Below are 23,590 nucleotides of genomic sequence, written 5' to 3'. Positions count from 1 at the left end.
AGGACTGCACATTGATGATGAAATATGAAAAATTTCACTAAAATTGCCCACATCGATTTGAATATAACCTCGAGAAAAGTACATGACCATGACTCTTGACATTGATTCGTTGATTCCATAAATTTTTGTGTAGAAAGTGCTATTCACGATTTCTGAAATTAAGAATTTGCTGATTGTAGTATTGTCTTCATTGACCAAAAGTGCACCAAAATTCTCAGAGGGAGAGGTCACAATGTTGTTAAAGCTGTCCTTTGCTAGAATAGAAATTTCAACAACTTTGTCGAACTTTGCCCGTAGAAAATTGCCTATTACGATTGAACTCGACGCACAAGTAGACGAACTTTCAACGACAATTGAAGTGGGCTCTGCTCCTTTGAAATAATTCTCATAGTAAGCATAAATTCCTCCCAAAGCCATGATATTATCCTCATGCTTCAGGGACACCTGCAGTTTCCTAGAGCCCTCCAATTCCTGGTATTCGAGCTGGAGTGATATCGGACGTGCATCTGTCGTTCGGAAAGAGGCTGAGAGGTTGAGATCATCCAGACTATTCCACTGATCAATGAGCATGATGTTGTCGAGCCACAAACGCAGTCGCTCATCAGTTTCTGCTATGGAGCAATGTATTTCAAACCTCTCCTGCAGGAAAGGCGTGTATAACCATCCAAACCAACGGGCTCGAAACGGATTTGCATCTCTCAAAGCGTAATTTTCATACGGAAGATTGGATTCAGTCGGCCATGTTATGTCTCCCGCAGATCCAAGACTAGAAAATCGATTCTGCGTCAATTACAGTCTTAGCTGGAGTTCCACAATCCAATGCTAACTCTTCTGAGTAAGAACACAGATAATATGTCGCCTGCAATCCTCCAGAAAACGCTGTGGCTACCGAAAACTCCATCGTTCCAGCTCGAGTGAGTGATACGCTGAGGGAGAGCGAAGCAACATTCATGTCTGCACAGGGATCGGAAGAGTTGCAGATTGCTTTCTGCATTGGTGCTTCGTACATCGGAAGAAACAATGCTCCCTCGGCGATGTTGACTTGGAACTCTTGCCCTGATCCATCCTCACAGTAAACAGACGGCTTTGCTATTGATGAGAAGTTGCTACCGTGATCAATAAGCACGACACTGGTGACATTGCCGGAAGCGGCATAACAAATTCCAGCCAGCCCAAACCCCTCACAATCGGTTATGCCTGAACAGTTCCAAATAAGATTTCCCTCATGTTTGTATGGTAGAGAGGCAGTTCCAGAAATAGATACTGATGTAACGGAACCTCCTTGAAGCGTGTTTGTAGTAGAGTATAGAGGAGTTACATGGAGCCCATGTTCATGAGAAACTTCTCCGCAATCGAAAAAAGTGTTGTCGATGCTGTTGATAGATCCAACGCTGCTGACATTGAAGTTGGAGTAAAATAATTGACTGCAGACTTCAATTCGAAGAGATCCAGGAATGTAATTCAATCCACCGTTCACAATATCGATCTGAAAGCTCTGGATACCACCAGCCACAGGAAGAGCTCTTGCTACGAAGAAAAACCCATCGGGATTCGCACCGAAAGTTGGGTTGAAGAATTGATCTTTATAGAACGCTGTGAAAGTTGCAGAATCTCCTGCTGTCACTTTGGAGGGCACTTGACCGACAGCTTTCGAGGCCGTAAAATCTATGTTCAAATTTGAAGCCAGGATATATGAATCAAAATATCTGGATGGCTCGGTAGAGTAAAACAGATAAGAAGATGAAATAAGCTCCTTCGCCATCGAATTTGTGCTCCAAAGCATTCTAGCATTGGCATGCACTTGCTCTTCTTTGTAGAGAATTTTGATTTGATACAAGTTCTGCGCTAATAGGGGATATGTCACAAAATATACGTATTCGACTCTCATTTCTTCCTGTGAAGTGTTCAAGACTTTTTGTCCGTCGAAGTAGACAACGATTGAGTCATCTGCAATAAAGTGCAATTGGTAGATGTCATCTACCTTGGGTTGAAGAAATCCTTCCCAAATCACGCTGAAGTCATCTGAAGGGAAATTTGCCATCGGTGCTTTCGATCCCCATACAAAGTTCACCTCAGGATCGACTCGTCGCAGCTCATTCCCTGTCAGCTGCCACAACTTGTTTGGAATGTACGTAGCCGAAAGACCACCTCTGTAAGTCAAAGCCAGAGCGTTCGAATATATTCCAGACTTTGTGCTTGAAAATTCGATTTGGTACGAACCATTTCTCATGTCTGAAAGAACTGGGTGAGTCACATGCAATTGAGAAGCAAAAGCTTGAAGCGGAATCAATTCTTCTATTGTTGTGACATTCCATTTCAAGCTCAAGCAATCAAGCGGGGTTCCTTTGTAACGGATATGAATTTCATGCGCAGAGGATGCTTGGGATGGCGTGAAGGAATATGTCATTATCCATGCACCAAGACTCGTCCATGTATCTATCACGATGCTTTCATCTATCCACAGCTTTACTCGTTGTCCAGATCCAGTTGCAGCAAAAGAGATGGAGGTGTAACCTTGATTGGGCAGTATCAAAAAACCTTTGAAGTCACCAAATACGGAAGGATTCAGATGATTTCCTAGTGACTCCTTTGTCCTGATGGAGCCTGATGTAAGGCAAAGAACATCCTGCACTCCTTTATTTGACCAGGGCCCGGAAAACGCAGGCACGGTGAATTCCTCACTCTCATAGAAGGTTGCACGCAAACCAGACACCAACAAGGCAGAATAAGTGATGCTCCATCTTTCGAATGACTGACTTTGGAACACAGGCCTGAAAATAACGCCTGGAGCAAATGTCGCGTTCCCTATCTGGGGAGGAAATTTTGGATCGTAGCCACATCCACAATCAAGTACTCGAACGTTCCCGACCTCGCCCTGCTGCACATCAAAGGTGGCGCTGAAGCCGCTTCCAGTACAAGGCAAGATACAGGTCACATCCACTTTCACTTGAGATGCGTCTACCAAAGCACCTTGGACCTGATCATAAAGGATTTCAACGGAAGCAATGCGATTTAAACATTGCACTTGTCCAGCAGAATTGAAGGCATCAATGACTTGTAGTGCAGGGGTTCCAACGCTCAAGTTTCTGTTGGTCAACTGAGGGAAGAATGAGTTTGAAAGTGACGCTCTCTGCGGAACCACAGTCAAGCACAATGCCTGCAGGTCTGGAATGATATCTGTGCCATTGATCTTCAGAGAGTGGCTGAAGCAAGAGCAGGAACCTTTTTCAAGATAGTATTGGACCAGGAAGACAGGTAGCTGCATCCCTTCTGAGAACATGAGACTGTATGATCCGTTGAACACGACTTGCAGATATGTATCAAAGATCTGATAGTTCACGATTTGATCATCAAAAGCCTCAATAACATTTCCATACAAGTCTCTTGCTAAAACTTGGAAATGAGATTTGAAACCAGCAGTAGCCAAGGTCAGGCCCTCCCCCACAACCTTGTTGTTGCTCAACGAGAAAGCAGCTGGCCTCACCCTTAAAACGAAGGGCGAGCCGTGGAGTGGATAAAACCCTCCCAAGCTCACAGTCACAACATAAGTGCCGGACACGGTGAGCTGCACGTAGGTGACGTACTTTCCCGCTTCACAATTAGGAAGGAAGAGATAGATAAGGGAGCCAGGAAGATGTATGCCAACAGCACCTCCGAACTGTCCTCGTTGAACGACAAGAGAATTGCTGGAACTCGAGACAACTGACATGATCTCAGAGTCAATCAGAATAAAATCTCCAAAGGATGCAAACGATTTTCCAGTCCGGAGGTAAAGCATCTGCTTATCGAATACCTCAAGCGTGGCCTGCAGTATTCCTAACTCAATAGAAGGATTGTTCATGCTTGATGGTCTGTTGCAAGTGAAATTCAAACGATCCATAGATGCGTCTAGGACAGATCCAGTGGCGTTTGCAGCAGTAGAATTGAAGGAAACAAAAAACTGGTCGCCACCTGCATTCTTGTTGAAATACAGGGCGTCACGGGTTTCTATGAAAAAGAATGTTTCAATGCCAACTGTTGAAAGAGTAAGAAGTGGCCCATACACTCTGCTAGTCCCTGCACATGTTGATCCAGCTTCGACGTAGACTTGCAAAGGAGTTGAGCCTACAAAATGGAGTTGGAAGACAACTTCCAGCGAAATGAGTCCCGGGGTGTAAGCAAGACAGGATGCTGAGTAGAGTGAAGGGAGGAGTTGATAGATAGGACAGTAATTGTGTACGGTAAGATCTTTCCGCAACCATGCAGAGAACCCAACACCAGAGGTAGTTGTGACATTATTACCAAAGGAATCTTTCGGTTGAATCAGAAAGTTTGCAACTTGGCCTCTAGTCATAATGAATTCAAGGCCTCCATTACAGTTTCCAATGACAGCCGAAATTTTTGCGTCGACGGAGCCTGGTTCGAAGATCAAAACCTTGGGTGAATCGTCAAGCAGTCGTTCATTGACAAGTACGTTGAAGTTCCAGGACCCTGATCGTGTGACGAGGGCCGAAACGCGATAATTGCCACTGCCCTGGTAAATTACGGTGCAATTCACGATAGAGGCGTTTAACTCAATCCACGAAACTACTGTCAAGTTCGTCGAAGAGCATCTATTTCCGTATCTATCCCTCGTAACCACTTCGGCATTCCAGATACCAACCCTATACGAGCTGCCATTCTGCGCCGAGGTCGTCGATGTTGCTGTTGAAGCCAAGCCCGGCAAAATCAACATTGAAATGTCATTGCTCATAATGTCTTGAGAGAAAAAGAATAAAGCATCGGGAATGTGTGTAGGCGATTGGTACTCGTTAGCCCATTTGAGGTCAAAGAAACTTCCGATTCCAACATCTTCAAATTGTAACTTAAAATCATAAAACTTGCCGTAAGTCATGTTCCTGCCGCCATGAAACACGGACAATTTTAGATGAGCTTGAGGGTCAAAATTGTTAATGACAGAAATAGCAAGATTGTCAAGAGGATGGTAACTGTACTTCAAATCGGAATCCTTGCAATCTTGGCTAATTTTAGCAACGTACGGATTCCGGTAAATCAGATTTGGCTGGAATAGACAGGCCCTGAAGCACGAGATGGAGAAAGGATACTTCGACCTGTAGTGATAGTGATAGAAGTTGTTTTGAGAGTCCACATGGCCTCCACATTCGTCGAGTTGATAGCGACCATGAATGTCCTCCGCCTTTGCACCTCCGACATCGAGTGGACCGTAGATTGGAATTCCATCTAACATGAATCCAACCAGAGGTGAGTGTGCGACTTCCGGATTTGGAAGGAGACAAGACGGATACTTCACATAGGCATATAGTCCACTCGCAAACAGAACGCCTCCACATGAATCGATCGAGGGTACTGCCCCAGAGTTCATGCCCAAATGATATATCACGACTCCGTCTCTTGCTATCCCAATCACACCAGGTTCCAGGATGTCAACTTTATGTACAGACATGGCTGGCAACAACAAGGTTTGAAATTGAAATTCATGTATTTTTGCAGAAGATGAGGCTGCACTTTGTAATGATTTCATAGGGCAACTCATTGATGTGAATGAACGAACGCCTCTATCCAAATCTGAAATTACTTGAAAGTAAAAGGCGCTATCAATCGTTGTACATGCCTTTGAAATTGTTGAGTGGTCTTTGTAGATGGTGTCAATGACAACCTCGCCATTGATCCAAAGCCTGATGCTAGAGCTTGTCCTTACTGTGAACATCACATTGCCACCCTGTAACGACTGTAGCTTGCCAGCCCACTCTCCTGAAATGTTGCTGAAATCATATGTGAACTCTCGTCTGGAAAACCAATTGTTTCTATCAACTTTACTGAATATCCAATTTCCATTTTCAAAATTTCCGAGATTCAATCCCAATCCGCCTTGAATCAACTTCTTGTGTAAAATCAAAAACTTTCCACTCAACGTGATCAGATAATCTACGTAATGCTCATCCCCGCGGCTTATCACTGGAAGGAATTCAAAACCACCACAGCCATCTCCTCCTTGCGCAATCCAGATCGTAGGGCTTGATGTATACGAATGTCCAGGGTCAATGATGTGCACGTCTGAGATTGAACCCCTAGAATTGATTGAAAAGTCTGCCGAAAATTGAGATCCACCACCACCTTCTGCATAAATCTTGCCTCCAGTCAAACATCCTCCTCCTGGTTTGACGATTCGGATCTCAGTAATGCAATATCCACGAGAATCAGGACAACTTTGAGGCATAGAAACAGAGTCATAACGAACAATTGGAGATCTGAATTTCTCATTTGAAGACCAAGTTACGTGAATCAACGCTGAAGAGAATTCCTTTAATCGGTTCGCAGAGAGATCACTTGATACCAACAAATATCGTCCCCTGACACCAGCAGTTGCAATTGTCAATCCATCCCCATACGGTTTTGCATAATCAAGATCGTGTCGTGATGTATCCGCGACGTCAGAAAGCAACAAAAGAAGCATATGAGGGACAAAGTGTCTTCTAGACATCATTTTGGCCAAAATCTCACAGCTCAGGGTATCTTTGGATGAGGAATTTGTTTTCGATCGCTCATCAACCTGTAGTTCCTCGTCAGTGTGCTATAAATCGGCTCGCACCCTTTGAGATCCATGTAACATGCATATGAGGCTTTCTCTGCTGAAAGTAGATCTATGCCTGCGGTGGGGAGATCATCTCTCCAATCGTATCCTTCTGGTTTGCAATATGTTGCCTGTTTGATCAAAATGTTTTCTTCATTCTTTTCACTAACTTCAAATACAACTTAAGCTTGCCTCCCTTCTCACCATTTGCTGCCTGTCTTTCCTGTTTCCCCTTTGTTACATGTCTTCCTTTCTCCTCCTTTGCCACCTGTCTTCCGCTCTTCCCATGCTTACCTGTCTTCATCTTTCAGCTTCATTGGCCGCATCTCGCACATCAAATGCGCCAGGGAATCCTTGATGCCCTCAGATTTTAGGAGTTAGTTTTAGTTGAGCCAATAAGTTGACTAAAAATTCAATACCCACCCACTCTCCCTCCAGCATACGCGCTCTGCTCTCCTATATTATATGGCCACCCCCCACTTGACATAAACAAAAAAGTCAAATTCTATCCTTTACAACGGAAAACCGAAGATTTCATAGTCCTACTCGCCGTACATGGCCTGTGGGACAGTAGTCAGGGTCCTCTTCGACTCTCGTAGTCCTCGTGTCAACTTATTGTTGAAGAGGTTCGCGAACAAGGGATTAGTCTAATGCATTCTACCTACTACAAGTCTACTGAGACGACCTAATGTCGCTCTCATCCAATAGACCCTTCCCTCGACGGACCATACGGTTTTCAGAGATTTTTCTGTTGGATTACATTGATGTGATGAAATGTTTCAAGCCCGTACAGAGATATGCAAATCAGATGATGTTCATTCTTTGTTGAAATGCACAATATGTAAATGTGGAGCTTCACTGCCCCTTCCTGCCCACCTTCTTGTTCTTAACCTTCTTTTCTCCCTTTCTCGCCATTCTAGATTTTGATTCCTTCTTCTTCTTTGCCGTATGCTGTCCCTTTGTCACGACCTGGACTTTTGTTGACTTCTGAATAAAAGAGGAAACCGCTTCAGTCCACAATTACAGATAGAAAAACATATTACGCTATCAGATTTCAATTTCTCACGCTGCTTGTACGCTCTTTTCTCCGATCGTGGAGAGTCTTTCCCGTCCTTTGACTTCTGCTCATCAGACTTGACATTCCACACTTGTGCCTGTTACCTTACGTACCCCGGTCTTGACCTCGAAACGCTTCTTCTTCCTTGCCTGGGTGTGAAGTAAATTAGACGAAGAAGTTGAATGGCAAACTCTGAACATTACCTTCCATCTTTTCATTCGTTTTTGGTAAGCTTTCTTCCCTCCTTTCTCCAGGAATTGCTTTACTTTCTGTGCATCAAGTCATCAAGGCAGGTTATTCAGAGATTACAAAATGTTCATCCGAAATGTGCATCACCTTTTTTCGTTCGAGGTGCATCGGCTTCATAGCTGCCTGAATCCTGAGCTGTACGATTGTGATACCTCAGAAACTGTACTTTCGAATCAGACCTCATAACGTCTTTCACCAACACATAGGCTAGGAGGACGATGCTTGGCCATCTGAAGTGCTGCATCGTTGAATGCAATTCAATACTCTCAGATGCCTTGAACCTTTCACCTTTGTGGACGCTAGTTTCGTTCACAAACTGTATGTAGCCAAAGCCTTTCCCTGCACAACAAGTTAGAAACTTTCTCAACGGTCAAGTCTTCGTCACCATATCCCGTCATCTTGTCGCGGACTAGCCGTACATTCTCTATATCGCCACAGGAACGGAAGAGCAATCTGCAAGATTCGTCAAACGAGATTGTGACAATGTGCCAGATGTTCCTGATAGAATCTTCACTCGCGTTTACGAATGGTACATTTCCTGATAGATATCAGAACCAAGATGTACCGTGTAGCAACATACCCAAGAATATAGAGCGGGCGCTGACATAATTTGCACCCGTTGCAATGTCGCAACGAATTACACAGCTGGACTTTTGGAGGATTTTTTGTTGCTCTCCACCAGTTCCTGACACACCTGGTAAAACAACCTTGTGGATACGTAATCTCAATCTTACGATTGTACGTAATAGTAAGATTAATTCCGTTGCACGCTTTTGCAGCGCTTCTCGCACAGTTTTCATCAAGAAATACAACATACGCATTCATGTTGCCTTTTTGCATCCCAAACTTCAAAATGAAAAATTCAGGTAGGAAATTCTACATCAAGAAGTACCTGATATCTTTTCAGCGCTTCTCGTTTCAATATCTTGGAATTGGATACAGCAAATGAACGGAATCGCATGGATTCAACTTTCTATATCAAAGTTTGCATCAGGCTTCCATGATGCTCGTCAATATTCTGATTGCACCCCATATTGCTTCAGTACTCTGAGGAGTGAGCTTCGGATTCTGTGAAGCGGAGGGCCAATGGGGAGGTTACCAATAAACAGTGTCCTTCGGTCCTTGATCTTGTCTCTAATTTCCATAGAATGAGAGGTGGGCACTTATGAGGAGACACTTTTCTACCAACCTGTAGGTATTGCTTGCTTCGCGGAGAAAGTTTTCTCTTCTCCTCTCTTTTTCCTGATTCTAATATGAAACTTGATTCAAAGCAGACAGCTTTTACCATAATCCTTCTTGTTAGTCCAAATTCGTTGTATTCGTTAATTCCAGGGTAGGATTCGTTACCCCGTTTCGGCTGTTTGACTGCATCTATTTCCACATTTGCAAAATTATGCCATGTCAAAAGAAAAATGATATCTTTACATCGAGTGCCACAGTGAATGCTGGTGTGGATTGGATTTGGCCTCAACCCTAATTTTTGGATCCCTTCATTCTTCAGTGTCCTGAAAGCTTGCTTAGATGTCATGATTCAAGCGTTAAAAACATTACGCTGAGTTCTTCTCTCCTTTGTCACGTTTAGCCTTGTCTGGTATTGAATGTCTGTTGCTTACTTGCAGTTTCGAGTCTTTCATCTGGGTTTCTTGGAGAAGGAGAAGGAAAACTACAGTCATAAGGAGGTCGAAAAGTTTCATGCTTGCTGGCAGTTATACGAGTGGACAAATGGCAAACTCTGAATTACATGCGTGTTTTGCCTTTCGATGCGGTTGTATCAGACGAAGCAATATCGAACCAATCCACTTCTTGTTGACCAGTCGCATCTCCTCATATCCTGATGCAACTCTTCAGACCAGATCTTCATGTTATTTCTATCGAAAGCAGGCAAGCAAGCAGGACATTGAGTTTGGTATCAAAGCCTCAGATCCCCTCATTGAATGGCTTCAGTCCTCCAAAACTATCTGCCAATCGTCCTCTGTGCACGGTGCATTGTGAATCTTGTTTTGATGCGAATCCGTTACAAATCCGTTGTAAACGTGAAACCCTCCTCCCCACACTGACACCTCGGCCTCCCGCTGCAGGAGTGCGCGCTGGGATGGAGGGGTGGAAGATAACGAGACAGGAGCAGCGGCCCCGCAGTCAGGAGAGGCAGCAGACCCATCAGAGGACTTATCGCTTCTGTAGTCATGTACCGGGGAGGCATTCAAGCGGTTTTTCTTGCGCTGTGCTTGATACCAAATCGTTAACGACCAGCTTGCTGTTGCTGTTGGTAGTTTCGTCGCTCTCTTTTGCGACATCAATGTCAGAGATCCGTGCAGGTGCAGGGGCCGGTATCCGCATGTCGGCTTCAGATGGGTTCATGCACTGCAATTCAGGAAACATCAGGCTTAGAGGGGGGTACTCTAAGTTTCTTGACGAATTTCCAAACACGGATGATGAAGCAGAAGGCGGAGCCAACTACGAATTCCATGAAGTTGCAGAAGAAATGAAGCAAATGCTCTTGAACGGCACAACTCCAGTGGACCCTGAGCTCGTGAAGAGAAAGAAAGACCCAAATGCGTTACCAAAGGTACGATCACTCTTGCCTTGTTTCGGTTTCTGATTCCCTGTTGCAGAGGGGCAATGTGCCTGATGAATTTCAACGCAGGTTCAAGAAATGTAACAAATCTCTAGATCCATATGCTGGAGCAAAAGATCTTACATCATAAATCATCCAATGTACTCTGCAACTTGCGTTGTTTACTGCCGACGAAGACAACTTCGTCGATGAAAAGGACATATGATCGCCTCAAGTCATGTGTATAAATCTAGTGAGGAATGATGGCTCAGTATTCAAAATGAAGGGAATCGATTTCGTTTTATCTTGCAATCGACTGCCAAAAACAAACTTCATTATGATTGCAAGGCGGATGGAGTTGCATTAATCAACAGATGGAGTTGTGATGAGAGATAGTGGGAGTGTACCTAGGTGTAGCAGCCATCTTGTTGTGTATTTGCATTCATTATCAGCATCGATTTGCTTTGATGGATAAGCAAAATTATTTCAGGTTTGTCCATGTTTGAAATGGAAAAACATGACTAACAATCGAGTTCACTGGCCACACTGTTCCTTCGGACTGGTGTGGGCTTCGGAAAGTTTCACTGGCCGTAATTTCCGTCAATACGTGTATCATCGACAAGCAGCGCCAGACTCAGATTCAAGAGCGGCCCCGCCTTCCAATGCGAGTTGTTGTTGCCTATTGAGCCCCGCCTGTATTGTGCAGTTGGAAGGATGAGGGTTGGCTCGCTCTGTCTTTTCAAGCCACTCTAAGATCACCGCCGCGATGCTAGACGGAAGGCCCAGACATAATATGGCGTGCCAGCCTCAAACTTGCAGTGATCAAAAACCAGAGCTCGGAGCCAGGCCTAGCGTAAAAAGAATTGTACAGTCGGGTACACCGACCGGGAATCGAACCCGGGTCTCGCCCGTGGCAGGGGCGTATTCTACCACTAGACCATCGGTGTGCAGGGCTGTAAAGCCCCCAACATTCGATGCTGTACATCGCAATTTATGCGTATATATATAAGGTTTCAGACATATGATCGTGGAGCAGATGTTGCCGCTTGTTACGATTTATGTTGAACCCAGCAAGTACTGAAAGTTGTGATTTTACAATCGCGCCTAGAATGTCCTCAGTAGAATCAACCCTCCATCTCGACTTGATTCTCTCACTTGATCACTTCCTCCTGTCCACTTTTTTGCTGCTAAATTCGTGACCAACAACTAGAAATACAGAGGATTGACCAGATACACCCGTCATTTTCATGATGAAACGAGCAAAGGGCAATGGTGGGGTAGGGTGGCAAGTGTGTGGTGGGAAAAAGCAACGCAAGTGGGGAGGGGTTTAGGGGAGCAGGTAGAAGATCGCACGTCGCTCATAAATCATGCAGGGGGGAAGAGAAGGACGACAAAACATTGCACGATTATAAGCAAGCAGTGAGACCATGGCAACGAATTCATGCTTCAAGTGAAAAAGGAAAGTGATCAGCAACATCTTGAGACCTGAGCCATTCATTGCTCACTTTGCCGGAAACCATGGCATGCACGATAGAACATTGTGTGGAGGATGAGAGTGTGATTGGAGTAAAAATTTGCTTTCAACTGTCCGAGGCTGTGCCAAGTAAAGACTACCTGGATCTTTTAATCAAACAAGACGGGGAAGACGGGTCATACATCTTTTGTCTCCGTCAATCGACCGGCAAGGACCACGCTGATCATGAAATCTTGTGCAGATGTCCATACGTGATCAATGAGGAACATGTCAGGGCAAAATTGATTCGAAATCGTTCGATGCTTCGTGTGTTCGCACCAATTCTTACCCCGAATGAGGAACTTGCTGCTGCACAAGAATGCGGATCGAAGTCATGGAAATCTATCGGAGAAGAAGAGAAACGTCACGTTGAACTGGATTCTGATGCAAGAAATAATGCACTTAGGCTCAAGGTATCTTTGAAGTATGATGACATGCCTTGGGTCTAAATGTTGCCCAAGAATGAAGGAAATCAAGCTTTTCGAGCAGGGGATTTTCAAGAAGCGCAAAGGCTGTATACCGAGTCTATTCAGGTATGTTTGAAGAAGATTTTGTGCTCAAACTGATTTGTAATTACAAGATCTGGCAAGAAGATGAATTTGTATACACAAACCGAGCACTTTGCTTTCTGAAGCAGGGAGCATTGGAAGATGCTACTCGTGATTGCATGGAATGCACAAGGAAATTTCCAAATTGTGCAAGGGCATACGAGCGTCTGGGTGACATTCACCTTTCCAAGGGAGATTCGATCTCTGCTGAAAATTTCTTTCATGTGAGCTTGGATCTCATTCCTGATGATTGAATGCCTGAAGCTTGCATTGCCAATGTCTGTCATATCACAGGTCGCCTTGAGAATACAGCCTGATCATTCTGGGTGCTTGGCAGGGATAAAACAGCTCACATCGCAGTTTCAAGAATGTAGCATTTCCAGAGCATCATCCAAGGAGAGCAGAAGTGTTCCTGGTAGCCTGCAGGGTGCGATTCAGTACGTTTCAGAATGTCTAAAAGCATTTCCCATTGAACTCCAGACTGATCATGAAAGAGGGCGGTGTATCAAGTCAAGGCAAGATGTGCAAGAAGGGGAAGTATTGATGGAAGCATCAGCACTTGCAGCGGTTGTAAATGACAAGTATTCTGGAATGATTTGCTCAAATTGCTTCAACTCAGTTAAGGTGGAAGAATCAGTAGTGTGTGCGAACGAGTGTGGAGGAGTTTTGTACTGTTCAAAACGATGTCAAGTGCTTGATTCCATTCATCACGACGGAGAATGTTCTATTCTATCACTATGGAACAAATCGACAGATGCAAATCAAAAGGTGCTGTAGCTTGTTTCTCTCAGTTTGATTGTTCGAATTCATAAAATAGCAGAGAGGCGTGCGGGGGTTGAGGTTGTTCCTCCGTTTGGTCTATGCATTTTCCAGGAGCAACATTTGTGCAGGTCTGTTAAATCTGCTTGAGCATGACAAGAGTGCTTCTAAAGATAGCAACCTTCTAGGTAAGTCCATGCACTTGCATTGGATTTTGTGCATTACTGACAGGCTTGTTCAGGGATGGCGCGTGTTGTGAATCGGTAATTGTTTTTGTTTTCTGCAGCTACACAAATGGTAATCAACTCTCTCAGATTTGTTGATGTGAATTTCAAATTGCAAGATGAAGTCATTGCTTCCATGATTTCTAAAGCTCAACGAAATATGCATGGCATAGTCGACCTCAAGGGTCAAAACTTCGGCCATGGATTGTATCCACTTGCTTCTTTCATTAATCACAGGTTCAAATACATCTCTGCCATTGAAGATATTTTGACTTATTTCTTTAGCTGTGAGCCTAATGCAATAATTTCCTTCGATGGAAACAAATTGGTAGTTCGAGCTCTTGAGAACATTCCCCGAGGCACCGAGATCACAATAGCATATGTCGAGCTGTATGCTCCTCTGGACGTGAGGAGAGACGCCTTGCTCTCGCGCAAGGGATTTCTCTGTAGATGCTCGAGATGTCGCAGGCCCATTGACCATCCGCTTGAATCTAGAATCGCTGCCGGCCCAAAGGAGGTGACATCCTATGCATACATGTTCGCTCTCCGAAATCTTTTTAATTGTGACGAATCCAATTATTCAGACAATCGTCAGGGCCCAGGAAGGTTGGAGCTCCGCTTTGCGTGAATACCAAGCTCATCAACTCAAGTCAAGCCACTTCATTCTCATGCAGGTCTCTGAAACCTCATCGAAGATACACAGTCAAAAGATATGTGTGTTGTTGCTTGCTTTATTTCGATCGACCATGTTGAGTTTAGATAAAAGCTGACCTTTGATTTAGACCTTGCACGAGGTTGGCAGTGTGCTGATGTACGACAACTGGATAATGTTTGATATTTACAAATTGCTCGTTGATGTATGCCTGGTAAGGAATCTTTGTATCAACCGTTCGTTGATACTTTTCAAGGGTCTCAATCTCCATGACGAAACTGTGAGATATTGTCGACTTGTGCTGGGGGCAGCCAAAAATCATCTGCACAGAAACCATCCCATTCATGCATTGATGGAACAGCACTACGCCGATGCCATGATGAGATCTTCTGACCCGGTTTGAGTGGTAACATGCGTTGTCAGCAGTGATGAATGTCTTTCACTAGAGCAAGCAAGATGCCATCGCTAGCTACGACAAGGCGCTTCGTGTTCTCCAAAACATCTATGGCAGACATCACCGAGAGACAGTTAGGCTTAAGCAGAAACTTCATGAGCTTAGCAAGTGCAGCGAATGAAAGGTAAACTGAATAGAGATCGCTCAAGGAAACTCGCTGGCAGCTGCGGCGCAGGCCACTGCCACTCTCAAAGGCTCACTGGCACTACTGAATCATACCGGCGGCCCGGGCGACTCGGCGAACTGACCCGTGCTGAGAGTACTTGGGTACTACGGTACGGTACTACTAGGTGCGTTGCGGTACATTCGATGCACTGGTTGCCCAAATCTCAAGGGTCTTTTCGAATTGTTTAACACTTAATTTCAATATGTATCGACATATTTGAAATCATATCACAGCGTTTGGCGGCAAAGGGATCAGGCGAACATGCAGTCAGTTCATACTCACAGTGGCGGTAGGTGAAAAGCGAAGATGATGGCAGTGGGAACAAAGATGATGAGAGATTAACAGCCAAGATTATGGCAGGAAGAATCCATGACGATCTCTCTCTTCTTGTGTATGATATGACGAACAAGTGGAATGCTCTGAAAGCGAAGCTTGAGAAAGAGTCTGCCTCCATATCAGCGAGTACACGCGCTTTATTGTGCGACTTCGAAGCTCCTTTCAAAGTCGTCGTGAAACAAGTTCATAAACTGATCGAGATACATCATCACAGCAAAGGTCAAGAAGTGCCGCGCTTGAATCAATCGGACTTGAGTCCGCCATGCCTCGACAAATCCCTTCGACTTCTCCAAGAATTGAAGGGGATGCTGTTAGCCGAGAACTTTCTTGGTACTCAAGGCGAACTTTATGGTCACAGGAAAGAGAGCTCAGAAGAATTCGACGACGAAGCTCTGATGAAAGCACTGAAGAAGGAGAAATCTAACAATGCACAGCGTACTCAAATTGAGTCTAGGCGACAGGGGACAAACAAACAGAGCAAGACCAAGACGGTTGAATCATGGGAGCTTCTTTTGGACAAAAACTTTGTTGCGCATAGGGAATCGGTAACCAAGCAATGGAGCACAATTATATCTAACAAGACTTTTGTTGCACTGCAGATTTGGGCTTTAGCCATTGCACAAGGGTTTTTGTTTAGCGGATCGCATGATGGTACAATAAAGAAATGGTGCATGAAGACATACACCTGCTTGAAGGAGATCAAGGCTCACAGTGATGCTGTTCTTGGATTGATCTCGTTGGAAGAAATACTAGTTACCGGATCTGCGGATTGTAAAGTGTGCATCTTTTCTACGGACGAGCTTGCCCTTCTGGAGAAACATGATAAGCACTCACAACGAGTTGGTGCACTGGAGGTATGATGCATTGATCAAACAAGACATTAAAAGCTTGCAGCTCCTGACCCCTTGCTTCTGATCGCTCAGGTCATCGGACGAAGATTTGCTACTGGATCTGCAGACGATTGCATTTGCATTTGGAGGCAGATTTCAGATGGAAAGAAAAGCTGGACTTGTGATAGGGTTTTACGTGGGCATACAGACTCAGTGCTTGTCCTGAAGCACTCCAATGATTTTCTGTATAGCGGATCTTGCGACAAGAGCATTTGCATTTGGTCCACGACCGATTGGAGGCTGTTGTCGAGGATTGAAGGTCACAAGGGCTCTGTCCTTGGCATAACGACTCTGTCAAGGTAGATTGTATCGGTTGTATTGATGCTGCTTACAGTCTTGTCTTAGGTTTGTCATTAGCTGCTCGGAAGAAGGATGTATCGAAGTTCGGGTACCACCTCGTCTCACACGCTCGATTGCAGCTGATCATAATCGCAGGACTCTGACCAAGATTGGAGAATTGTAAGCTCATCTCATCAAGACAAAGTTTCTGTAACCTTCCTGGCATCTTGGTATGAAACTGACATGTGTGCAATATACTGATTTCATCCCGGTTTGCATGCGTCGTTCTGACTTCATCCTGTCACAGTGGCAGCTTCATCATAACGACCGGTGAAGATCATAATATGCGGATGTGGATGTTTGCAAACGGAGAAATTAAGTGTGTGGGAACTCGAATTCTTCCTGGTCCAGTCTCGTCTATGATATCGGATGGTATGTGTAAGAATAAGCCGCTTCAAGATGGTAAGATATTGTTCAGGGAGTTCAGCGATACTGGTTGCCTCTTACACTGGCGAAGTGACTCGTTGGATAATCAAGAGGTATGTAGATACATCGGTGTGACAAACAGATTTCTCGCCTTGGTTGGAATCTCGTTAACAACGTATTACAATCGGAACGATTGTGTTAGATACATTACAATTTAGAGCCACTCATCAACATACATGCGCAGCTGCTTCAAAGTTTGGTCGTCCAGCTCAATCAGCGACACCTTGCCGTATAGAAGTCTGTCTCCGACACAATCCTTCCGCAGAAACTCGTCCTCTGGCTTGGAACCATTCTGCCTGCTAGAGTCCAGTATGCCATCGATGTATGCTAGAAGCTCAGATTTGACATCAACGTCTCGTGCGCTCTCGCCGTCTCTCAGGGTCTCACACATTGACTTCAATGACAAGAGGATTCCTGTCCCATTGCGCATCAGCCTGTCAAAGCACAAGGAAACACCCAAGTACCTTGTCGGACTGCTTCAGAGAAAGCCAAACTCATCCGCTCGTTCGCAAGCTTTTCGGGATCCTCACTGCCCTTCTCCGTCGTACTTGTTTTGTTCTCTTGCTTCTTTCCTATAACAAAAGAAAGAGGTCAAACCAAGAGGATTTTTTAAGCTGCAAGACTAAACCTTTGCAGCCGCCCAGAGCAAGTTTTCCATGTACGAATAGCTCACACGCATTTATGACGAATCCCACAAAGATCACTCCACTTGTCATCAAGAACAGCCCAAGCATGTCTCGAAAAGAAAAAGAATTGTCTCCAGAAGTGACCGCACACGATTCTGTGGAAGTGGTTTGAAAGGTTCCCACCTGGATACAACCAAAATGATTCTTACAGGAGCAGATGTTGTAGTAGGCTTCGGCTTACCTGATAGTTCTTGATCAGCTGTCCAATTTCACCACTTTCCTTTAGAGATACAATAGCCTATCGTCCACCAGCAAGTCACGTCATCAATGGTTAGAAAATGCGACCAGTCAATGTGTAGCTACACAACCTCCTTTCAACTCTCATAAAAACGCGTACCTGTGAGAAGGGTATGAAGTCCAGGGACGCATAGTTGAATGCAAAGCCATATCCAAATACATTGAATATTTTCCCAGTTTCCATCACTTTACAGTTGAGCCCCTCACGAACGATGTAATCCTGGTCAAGGTGTTTGAACATGATTTCACATTGATTTTATCAGTTGCATTCTTACTTGCACTATCGGCTCATCGTGAAATGTAGCATCGGCTAAGCCGTCACCAACCATTTTGACTGCGCTTTCCCACGAGTCTGTCCAGGTGACATTGAACACCGCATTTGGATATTGTTTCTTTTCGAATTGTACGAAAGCTTGATGGAGCCCACCTGCTGGAAGTGCTAATTTGAACTTCCCCTTGCTATCGACAACGTGTCATCTGATACATAGGCAAACTGCAGATTACCTGTTCAAAACACTACTCCAATCACTGATTCCCGGGACGGAAAACGAAGCGGTCAAAAAACTTGCCAGATTGGCAGTATCTGTGTAATTCAAAGTCATTGTTTCAATAAGATACGATGAACGTGTACAGCTTGCAACGATTATGAGCATGAACCAGCCATGTGCCATCATCACCAACTTCCCTCCCCAGGTTCTTGGAGCTTTATCTGGATTTTGCAGCAGAAGCGTGAATGACCAATACAAGGAATCGACGAAGCCCTCCAACCCTCCATCTGAAAGCAAAGAAATCACAAGGAGAGAAAGGTAAACGACCTGATCCAAGTAATATCTCAAGTTCTCACCTACAATATCTGAATCCTTGATGGAGGAAAGAAAGGGAGATTCCATCAGGTAGCACAGAAGAGCCACCGCAACAATCTCAACAAGGACAGCTATCCAAAGCGTGGTTTGAAATGGACCGAAAAAGTGCCATAAACTGGGACTTTGTGCAGGCCTTTGGACTATCAAGATGTATCCTGAAAGGTACATAAAACAAACAAGCAAACATTCATCTATCTGACCTGTGTCATAGTAAGGAATGGTGAAATGTGCAATGCTCGACCGCTCTGTGGTGATTTCAAGAGCCCCACCCGCAATCTGCAAGTAGAGACGTTCAAAGGAGGATCAAGTGACATGTGAATATTCACCTGAGCTTGAGGGCTGCTGCCCGCATTTGAGACCACTGATTGCACTGCTGCTCTAGAAGATTCTGGATTGTTTCCATCGGCTAACATGAATTCAAATTTGCATGAAAGCTCATTCTCCAGAAGGTTCGCAATGTCAATGGTCAGCCCACTGAAGCGGCTCGAGCCTGAGACTTCCTTGTTGTAACTCACAAACGGCGGAGCCACGTGAAGCGCCATGGTGAATGTTCGATTGTTGAAACCCTTGTCGGAGGAGAAGACAGTTTGAGTGGGGCATACTTGAGACTCGGCTGCGGTTGCGAGCAAGGCAAGTGCCAAGGGCAGGGAGATGAAGTGCAAGGGGAACATGACGCAGTTGCTGCTACCTCCTCGACTTGTTCAACCCGTCAGTCCTTTACCGTCCTTGCATTCGAGCCCTCCCTTTATAGAGCGACTACGCTCACAAGATAATTTCAAATGAAACCGAACTATTTGAAACAAGTTTGATTCATCCTCAAATCACTCTCCCATCACCCTGAATGATTTCTTTTTTTTGAGCAGCAATGGGCGGGAAGGGAAAGTAAGAGCGAGACGGGCGCGATGGTGAAGATGAAGCTTCGCCTCATGCGTGATGGCTCGATCGCTCTCGCACTCATCACGTTCTCCCTCCTCCTCTTTCTCCCAGCAGTTGAGCCCACCGTTGACCAGACATTTCCTTACCTACAGCCAGCTATTACAGACACCTTTCGGTGCTACCAAGCAACAGCGATGGTTTACTCCAACTTTGATGCCGACACAAACTGTGGAGAAGCAGGTCTTATCTCAAATGTAGAGGCACACTTTCATTGATAAAGCCAACAGAATGTATCACGGATACTTCGGGTTTCGTTGCTTGCAAGTACAGGGGCACGTCTGACATTACGTTTCTGATTTTGACATTCAGAAATGGCATAAGCGAGCCAAGCGTGTTTCGCACTTGTACCAATCAAATCTTGTGATTCTCAGCGATTGATCTCTTTTTGAAAGCTGTTTGCGCGACCTCACAAGCAAATGCTACCCTTTATGCCAACAACATCCTCCGACCATCCCTGGTTTGCGTTTGCCCTGATCTGATGGAAACTGTCTTTTAAAGCCAGGAAAATCTCAGGAGGGAATGAATACGCTGACATGTTCTGGCAACTATACTGCCATTTGCTCAAACGCCAATGGTTTTTTCAGCTCAATCACAGACCGAGCGAGCGGGACGGAAAGATGTTGCAGGTACCCTCTAGAGGAACCGATTTACCGTTTGACGACTCGTCGAAGAAATCCACGATACCTTTTCACTCGTCAGAAAGATTGGAAGTCAATTGCGTATGGCTACTTCATCTATGATGCAGCCAATCCAACATGCGGTTTGATTCCATGCATAACAGCAAAACTAACACAAATGGGTAGGCTACCTCCCCTCTTGAAACAAGCATGACAAACTTTGCAGGCAATGCGTTTCCAGATAGTTTGGCGACAAAAACTCTGGCATTAAAGATAGATCAATACGCATCAATATTAAGTTTGACTGCCCTTTACGACGTGAACAAAGCTGATAATACAACGAAGTTTCAAACAACTTTGACGTTTGCAACGGTATGTCTTATGCCTCTTACCGACATGTAACGCCCTCTCAGGATACCAAATTTGATGTTGTGGTACCAGAATATGAGACCATCCCGGTGAGTTATAGCGAGCATACCAAGAAACGATTAAAGCTTTCTGACCATCTCGAAAGGGAGAGGTTTCACTTGGACAACATGTGATGTGCTACAGAGACGAAGACTGTCAAGGCATTAAGCAAACATTTCAGCCCCCATTGAATGCATGCTCTCAGTGTACACTCCTGCAGAATTTGATTATCATGCTAGGGCATTGGATTTCTTGAGATGTGTTGCGGATTTTGTGAGAAGATGCTTGCGTCAGAGATGTGCAAAGTGAAAGCATAGTTGCTTTCACATGCAAGGACGGCTGACCGAAGGTCTTAGGGAGACTGGGAGAGCTGGCCTGTAGGATCAGTGAAATATTACGAAACCATTCAAAAGATTAATCAAACATGCCGGTAAGACTATTTACACTTTTGAATGTTACATAACACATTTCTCAGGACGCAGTTTCGATGTTCAGATAGACAGCCATGCATGGGTTGCCCTGGAACCTGCGAACCTGTTACGAATCAGCAGATCACAACAACAGCTGCAGCAGCAACTACACAGATCATTGAAACAACCCCTGAGCCTGTCAGATCTAGCATTGAACTGAACATTTTAGGTTAAGCAAAGGGTTCTGTGAATTTTCATTGATTACCTGCTTTTCAGTTCACGGAGAAAGTGGCGTCAGCTTCAATAGGGAGAGGAAGTTTCATTTTCTTGGTGTACTTGCAAAGGCACTCGATATCGCGCAGGTGCCATCGTCTTCCCGAAACCTTCTACCCTTTGAATAATGACACCTTGGTTTTTAGATATTCCTCGATATCATTACAGCAACCGATACTGTAATCGAGCTTCACATATTTCTTATTTTGTTTGACTTTGACGAAGAGATCTTATCCACTTCATGCAAAGCTCACTCGGCACAGCTTCGCAAATTATGTCAAGCGCATGTAGCTTAATTTACCGAGGGTCAACGAACATTGAAGGGTTTGCAGGTTTGTTCGAGCATCAAATAATGTAGAGGTAGAAATGATCCATTTTCCCTGCGAAATGTCATAAGAGTGAAGGTCAAAGTTCGGGTGTCAACTGCTAGTGACGCCAAGAGTGAAATTCTTGTTGCTCTCATCGGTATGTGATTCAATGGCCGATACTCTACCCACTGATCCGATCGGGGTTGACTATCTACAGCGCAAAAGTTTAGTCAAGGCATTGTGGATCAATTAATGCGAGAAGTACTCGCTTTGCTACCAATATCGCGGTTCTAGTTTGAGACATTCAACATTCACAGGAAGGATTTCCCGGCGGCGTCAATTTGACAACGTTTAGGGCGATATCTATTGATGGTGAACGATGAATCTCGGCTTGCTTGAGCAATCACATGTGTCAGGTGTCACGACACTACAATCCAAGATTTGTGGAGACGGCAAGACACAGGTAACAAGAAGCAGAATGAAGTTTGCTTTTGCTAAATATGCAACAGACAGACACTGGGGAGGAATGCGATGACGGAAACCAAATAAATGGGGTAAGTAAGAAACGAATGCTCAAGATAAAGTTCGTGAGGGTGTGGCCAAGGACGGATGCTCTCAATCCTGCCAAGTGGAGTACAATTGGCATTGCTGGTGGGCCATCCTCCAACAAGATCTTCATGAATCTTCTGCAGGCACTGTCAGCCTGAAGATTTTGCGTGCAATGGATCAAACACAATTGACGGATGTACCTACCAGTAAGTCCTGCAAGGCTTCATAGTACAATCAGATGATTCAAATTGATTTGACAGAGGATGTCAAATCGGAAAGAGCATCTGCGTTCAAGTCAGTCCTTGTGATCTTTGGTATGGGAGATGTTTTGAAGGTGTTCCTTGCATGGACAAACAATATGTGTGAAAACGGTCAAAAGGTGGACAACAGACCTTTTTAGGAACGAAGCAACTTTATGGACGATGCTGGTATTCTACATCGTAATTGACGATTGCTGATTGCGACCTTGCTTTTGGTTTATAGGTCCTGTATGAAGGACAATCACAATTATTGTTTGGACTGCTCTGCTGAATTCGCCATCCTGCAACAAACGACACTGTCAAGGTTCATCCAGGTTTAGGCTACAAGCTGTCGTTAATGTATCACTGCAGAAAGGGGACGGAGAGTGCTTGGGCAAGAACGAGAGGAGACTTGACCAAACAGGTTTTCTTGGCCTTGGCAGATTTCAAACTGACCTCTGCCAATCCATCAGCCACTGCCCAAGTGGCTTGCGCCCTATGGCTTCATGGGCCCTTGTCTTCCCTCTGCAAACTCTACCGGAGAGTATGGATCTCACCCAACAACCTACGAGCTCAATCCAGCGAGTCCAAACTTTCCTGCAGATCCTACAGGTCATTCAGAATCGCGGTCGCTTGTATGGCTGACCCCTCCAGCAGGCGATAGCGGTGGATTCTCACCAGAGCTCCCATACGGAAAGCCACCTGTGAACATGGTCAGAATGTCATGTTTGAGAATTGACACCGATAGACAGATTTGTATTGAGTGGAGTCCGCCCATTCTCGCTCTGATCATCGTCAGTGCCTTCATTTTTCTTATCTGCTTTTGCTTGGCTCTGCATTTCGGGTGATGCCGACGGAGCATGGATAGGCTTTCTAACGTTTTTTCAGATTCAACGTGGCAGACTTGCACATCCGAAACTTGAAAACTGCCGTAACTCGCCCTGACTTGCCGAGACCAAGGATTTGGGCACCTGTATGCTGCTATTTCGAAGGATCGCGGTGCCACGGTGACCTGGTTGGGTGGCGCAGGTTCAAGTACCTGGAGAAGATGACGTCTCTGATTCAGAGTACTCCGAGGAGGAGGTGATTTGGTCCGGCAGCATTTGCATTCGCTGACGTTGAAGCTGCAGGATGAGCTCATCAAGGAGTAGAAGAGATTGCATTGATATTAATTTATTGATTGGGATTACTAGATATGATATTTTACAAAGTCCATTTGGGTAAGTACCAAGTCCATCAGTGGATGTCACGGAGAAGTTTCAGTATGAGGGGATCTCTCTCCTGGAGTTTTGCAGCACTGCAAGGATCAGCTCCTCCTGAGCCAGC

General features: G+C 44.9%; 7 protein-coding genes and 1 non-coding gene across 8 annotated transcripts; 4 read left to right on the top strand and 4 right to left on the bottom strand.

Moving 5' to 3' along the window:
- Positions 1-766: 766 nt before the first annotated feature.
- GUITHDRAFT_134074 (hypothetical protein) lies at positions 767-5,443 on the bottom strand (the record flags this gene model as incomplete). The annotated part of the gene is made up of 1 exon (XM_005838626.1): positions 767-5,443. The coding sequence occupies one exon, from the start codon at positions 5,441-5,443 to the stop codon at positions 767-769; it is 4,677 nt and encodes a 1,558-aa protein (XP_005838683.1).
- Positions 5,444-7,426: 1,983 nt separating this feature from the next.
- GUITHDRAFT_102308 (hypothetical protein) lies at positions 7,427-8,702 on the bottom strand (the record flags this gene model as incomplete). Its single annotated transcript, XM_005838625.1, has 10 exons — positions 7,427-7,558; positions 7,615-7,692; positions 7,733-7,777; positions 7,832-7,897; positions 7,965-8,012; positions 8,057-8,115; positions 8,166-8,216; positions 8,263-8,415; positions 8,458-8,562; positions 8,612-8,702. The coding sequence occupies 10 exons, from the start codon at positions 8,700-8,702 to the stop codon at positions 7,427-7,429; spliced, it is 828 nt and encodes a 275-aa protein (XP_005838682.1).
- Positions 8,703-10,173: 1,471 nt separating this feature from the next.
- GUITHDRAFT_102307 (hypothetical protein) lies at positions 10,174-10,582 on the top strand (the record flags this gene model as incomplete). The annotated part of the gene is made up of 2 exons (XM_005838624.1): positions 10,174-10,443; positions 10,490-10,582. The coding sequence occupies 2 exons, from the start codon at positions 10,174-10,176 to the stop codon at positions 10,580-10,582; spliced, it is 363 nt and encodes a 120-aa protein (XP_005838681.1).
- A 725-nt stretch (positions 10,583-11,307) lies between these two features.
- Positions 11,308-11,378, bottom strand: GUITHDRAFT_t28. The gene has a single exon. It is a non-coding gene; the product is annotated as a tRNA-Gly (tRNA).
- A 2,218-nt stretch (positions 11,379-13,596) lies between these two features.
- GUITHDRAFT_55948 (hypothetical protein) lies at positions 13,597-13,938 on the top strand (the record flags this gene model as incomplete). Its single annotated transcript, XM_005838623.1, has 2 exons — positions 13,597-13,712; positions 13,761-13,938. Coding segments are annotated over 2 exons (294 nt in total), but the record flags the coding sequence as incomplete, so codon positions are not given.
- A 1,162-nt stretch (positions 13,939-15,100) lies between these two features.
- GUITHDRAFT_102305 (hypothetical protein) lies at positions 15,101-16,436 on the top strand (the record flags this gene model as incomplete). The annotated part of the gene is made up of 5 exons (XM_005838622.1): positions 15,101-15,628; positions 15,683-15,937; positions 16,007-16,094; positions 16,319-16,361; positions 16,409-16,436. 5 exons carry the CDS (start codon positions 15,101-15,103, stop codon positions 16,434-16,436), a joined length of 942 nt encoding a protein of 313 aa, XP_005838679.1.
- Positions 16,437-16,892: 456 nt separating this feature from the next.
- GUITHDRAFT_134070 (hypothetical protein) lies at positions 16,893-19,195 on the bottom strand (the record flags this gene model as incomplete). The annotated part of the gene is made up of 10 exons (XM_005838621.1): positions 16,893-17,172; positions 17,269-17,310; positions 17,414-17,547; positions 17,606-17,662; positions 17,762-17,881; positions 17,937-18,120; positions 18,166-18,244; positions 18,506-18,679; positions 18,725-18,800; positions 18,851-19,195. 10 exons carry the CDS (start codon positions 19,193-19,195, stop codon positions 16,893-16,895), a joined length of 1,491 nt encoding a protein of 496 aa, XP_005838678.1.
- A 798-nt stretch (positions 19,196-19,993) lies between these two features.
- GUITHDRAFT_134069 (hypothetical protein) lies at positions 19,994-23,209 on the top strand (the record flags this gene model as incomplete). Its single annotated transcript, XM_005838620.1, has 18 exons — positions 19,994-20,086; positions 20,160-20,220; positions 20,304-20,449; positions 20,491-20,535; positions 20,725-20,790; positions 20,842-20,915; positions 20,961-21,093; positions 21,172-21,257; positions 21,394-21,500; positions 21,893-21,939; positions 21,986-22,034; positions 22,055-22,127; positions 22,169-22,231; positions 22,509-22,589; positions 22,637-22,688; positions 22,738-22,876; positions 22,922-22,977; positions 23,153-23,209. The coding sequence occupies 18 exons, from the start codon at positions 19,994-19,996 to the stop codon at positions 23,207-23,209; spliced, it is 1,428 nt and encodes a 475-aa protein (XP_005838677.1).
- Between the last annotated feature and the right edge of the window lie 381 nt (positions 23,210-23,590).

The sequence above is a fragment of the Guillardia theta genome (genome assembly GCF_000315625.1).
Source record: "Guillardia theta CCMP2712 unplaced genomic scaffold GUITHscaffold_10, whole genome shotgun sequence".
Classification (NCBI taxonomy): Eukaryota; class Cryptophyceae; order Pyrenomonadales; family Geminigeraceae; genus Guillardia; species Guillardia theta.
This window is presented reverse-complemented; position numbering and strand designations above follow the sequence as displayed.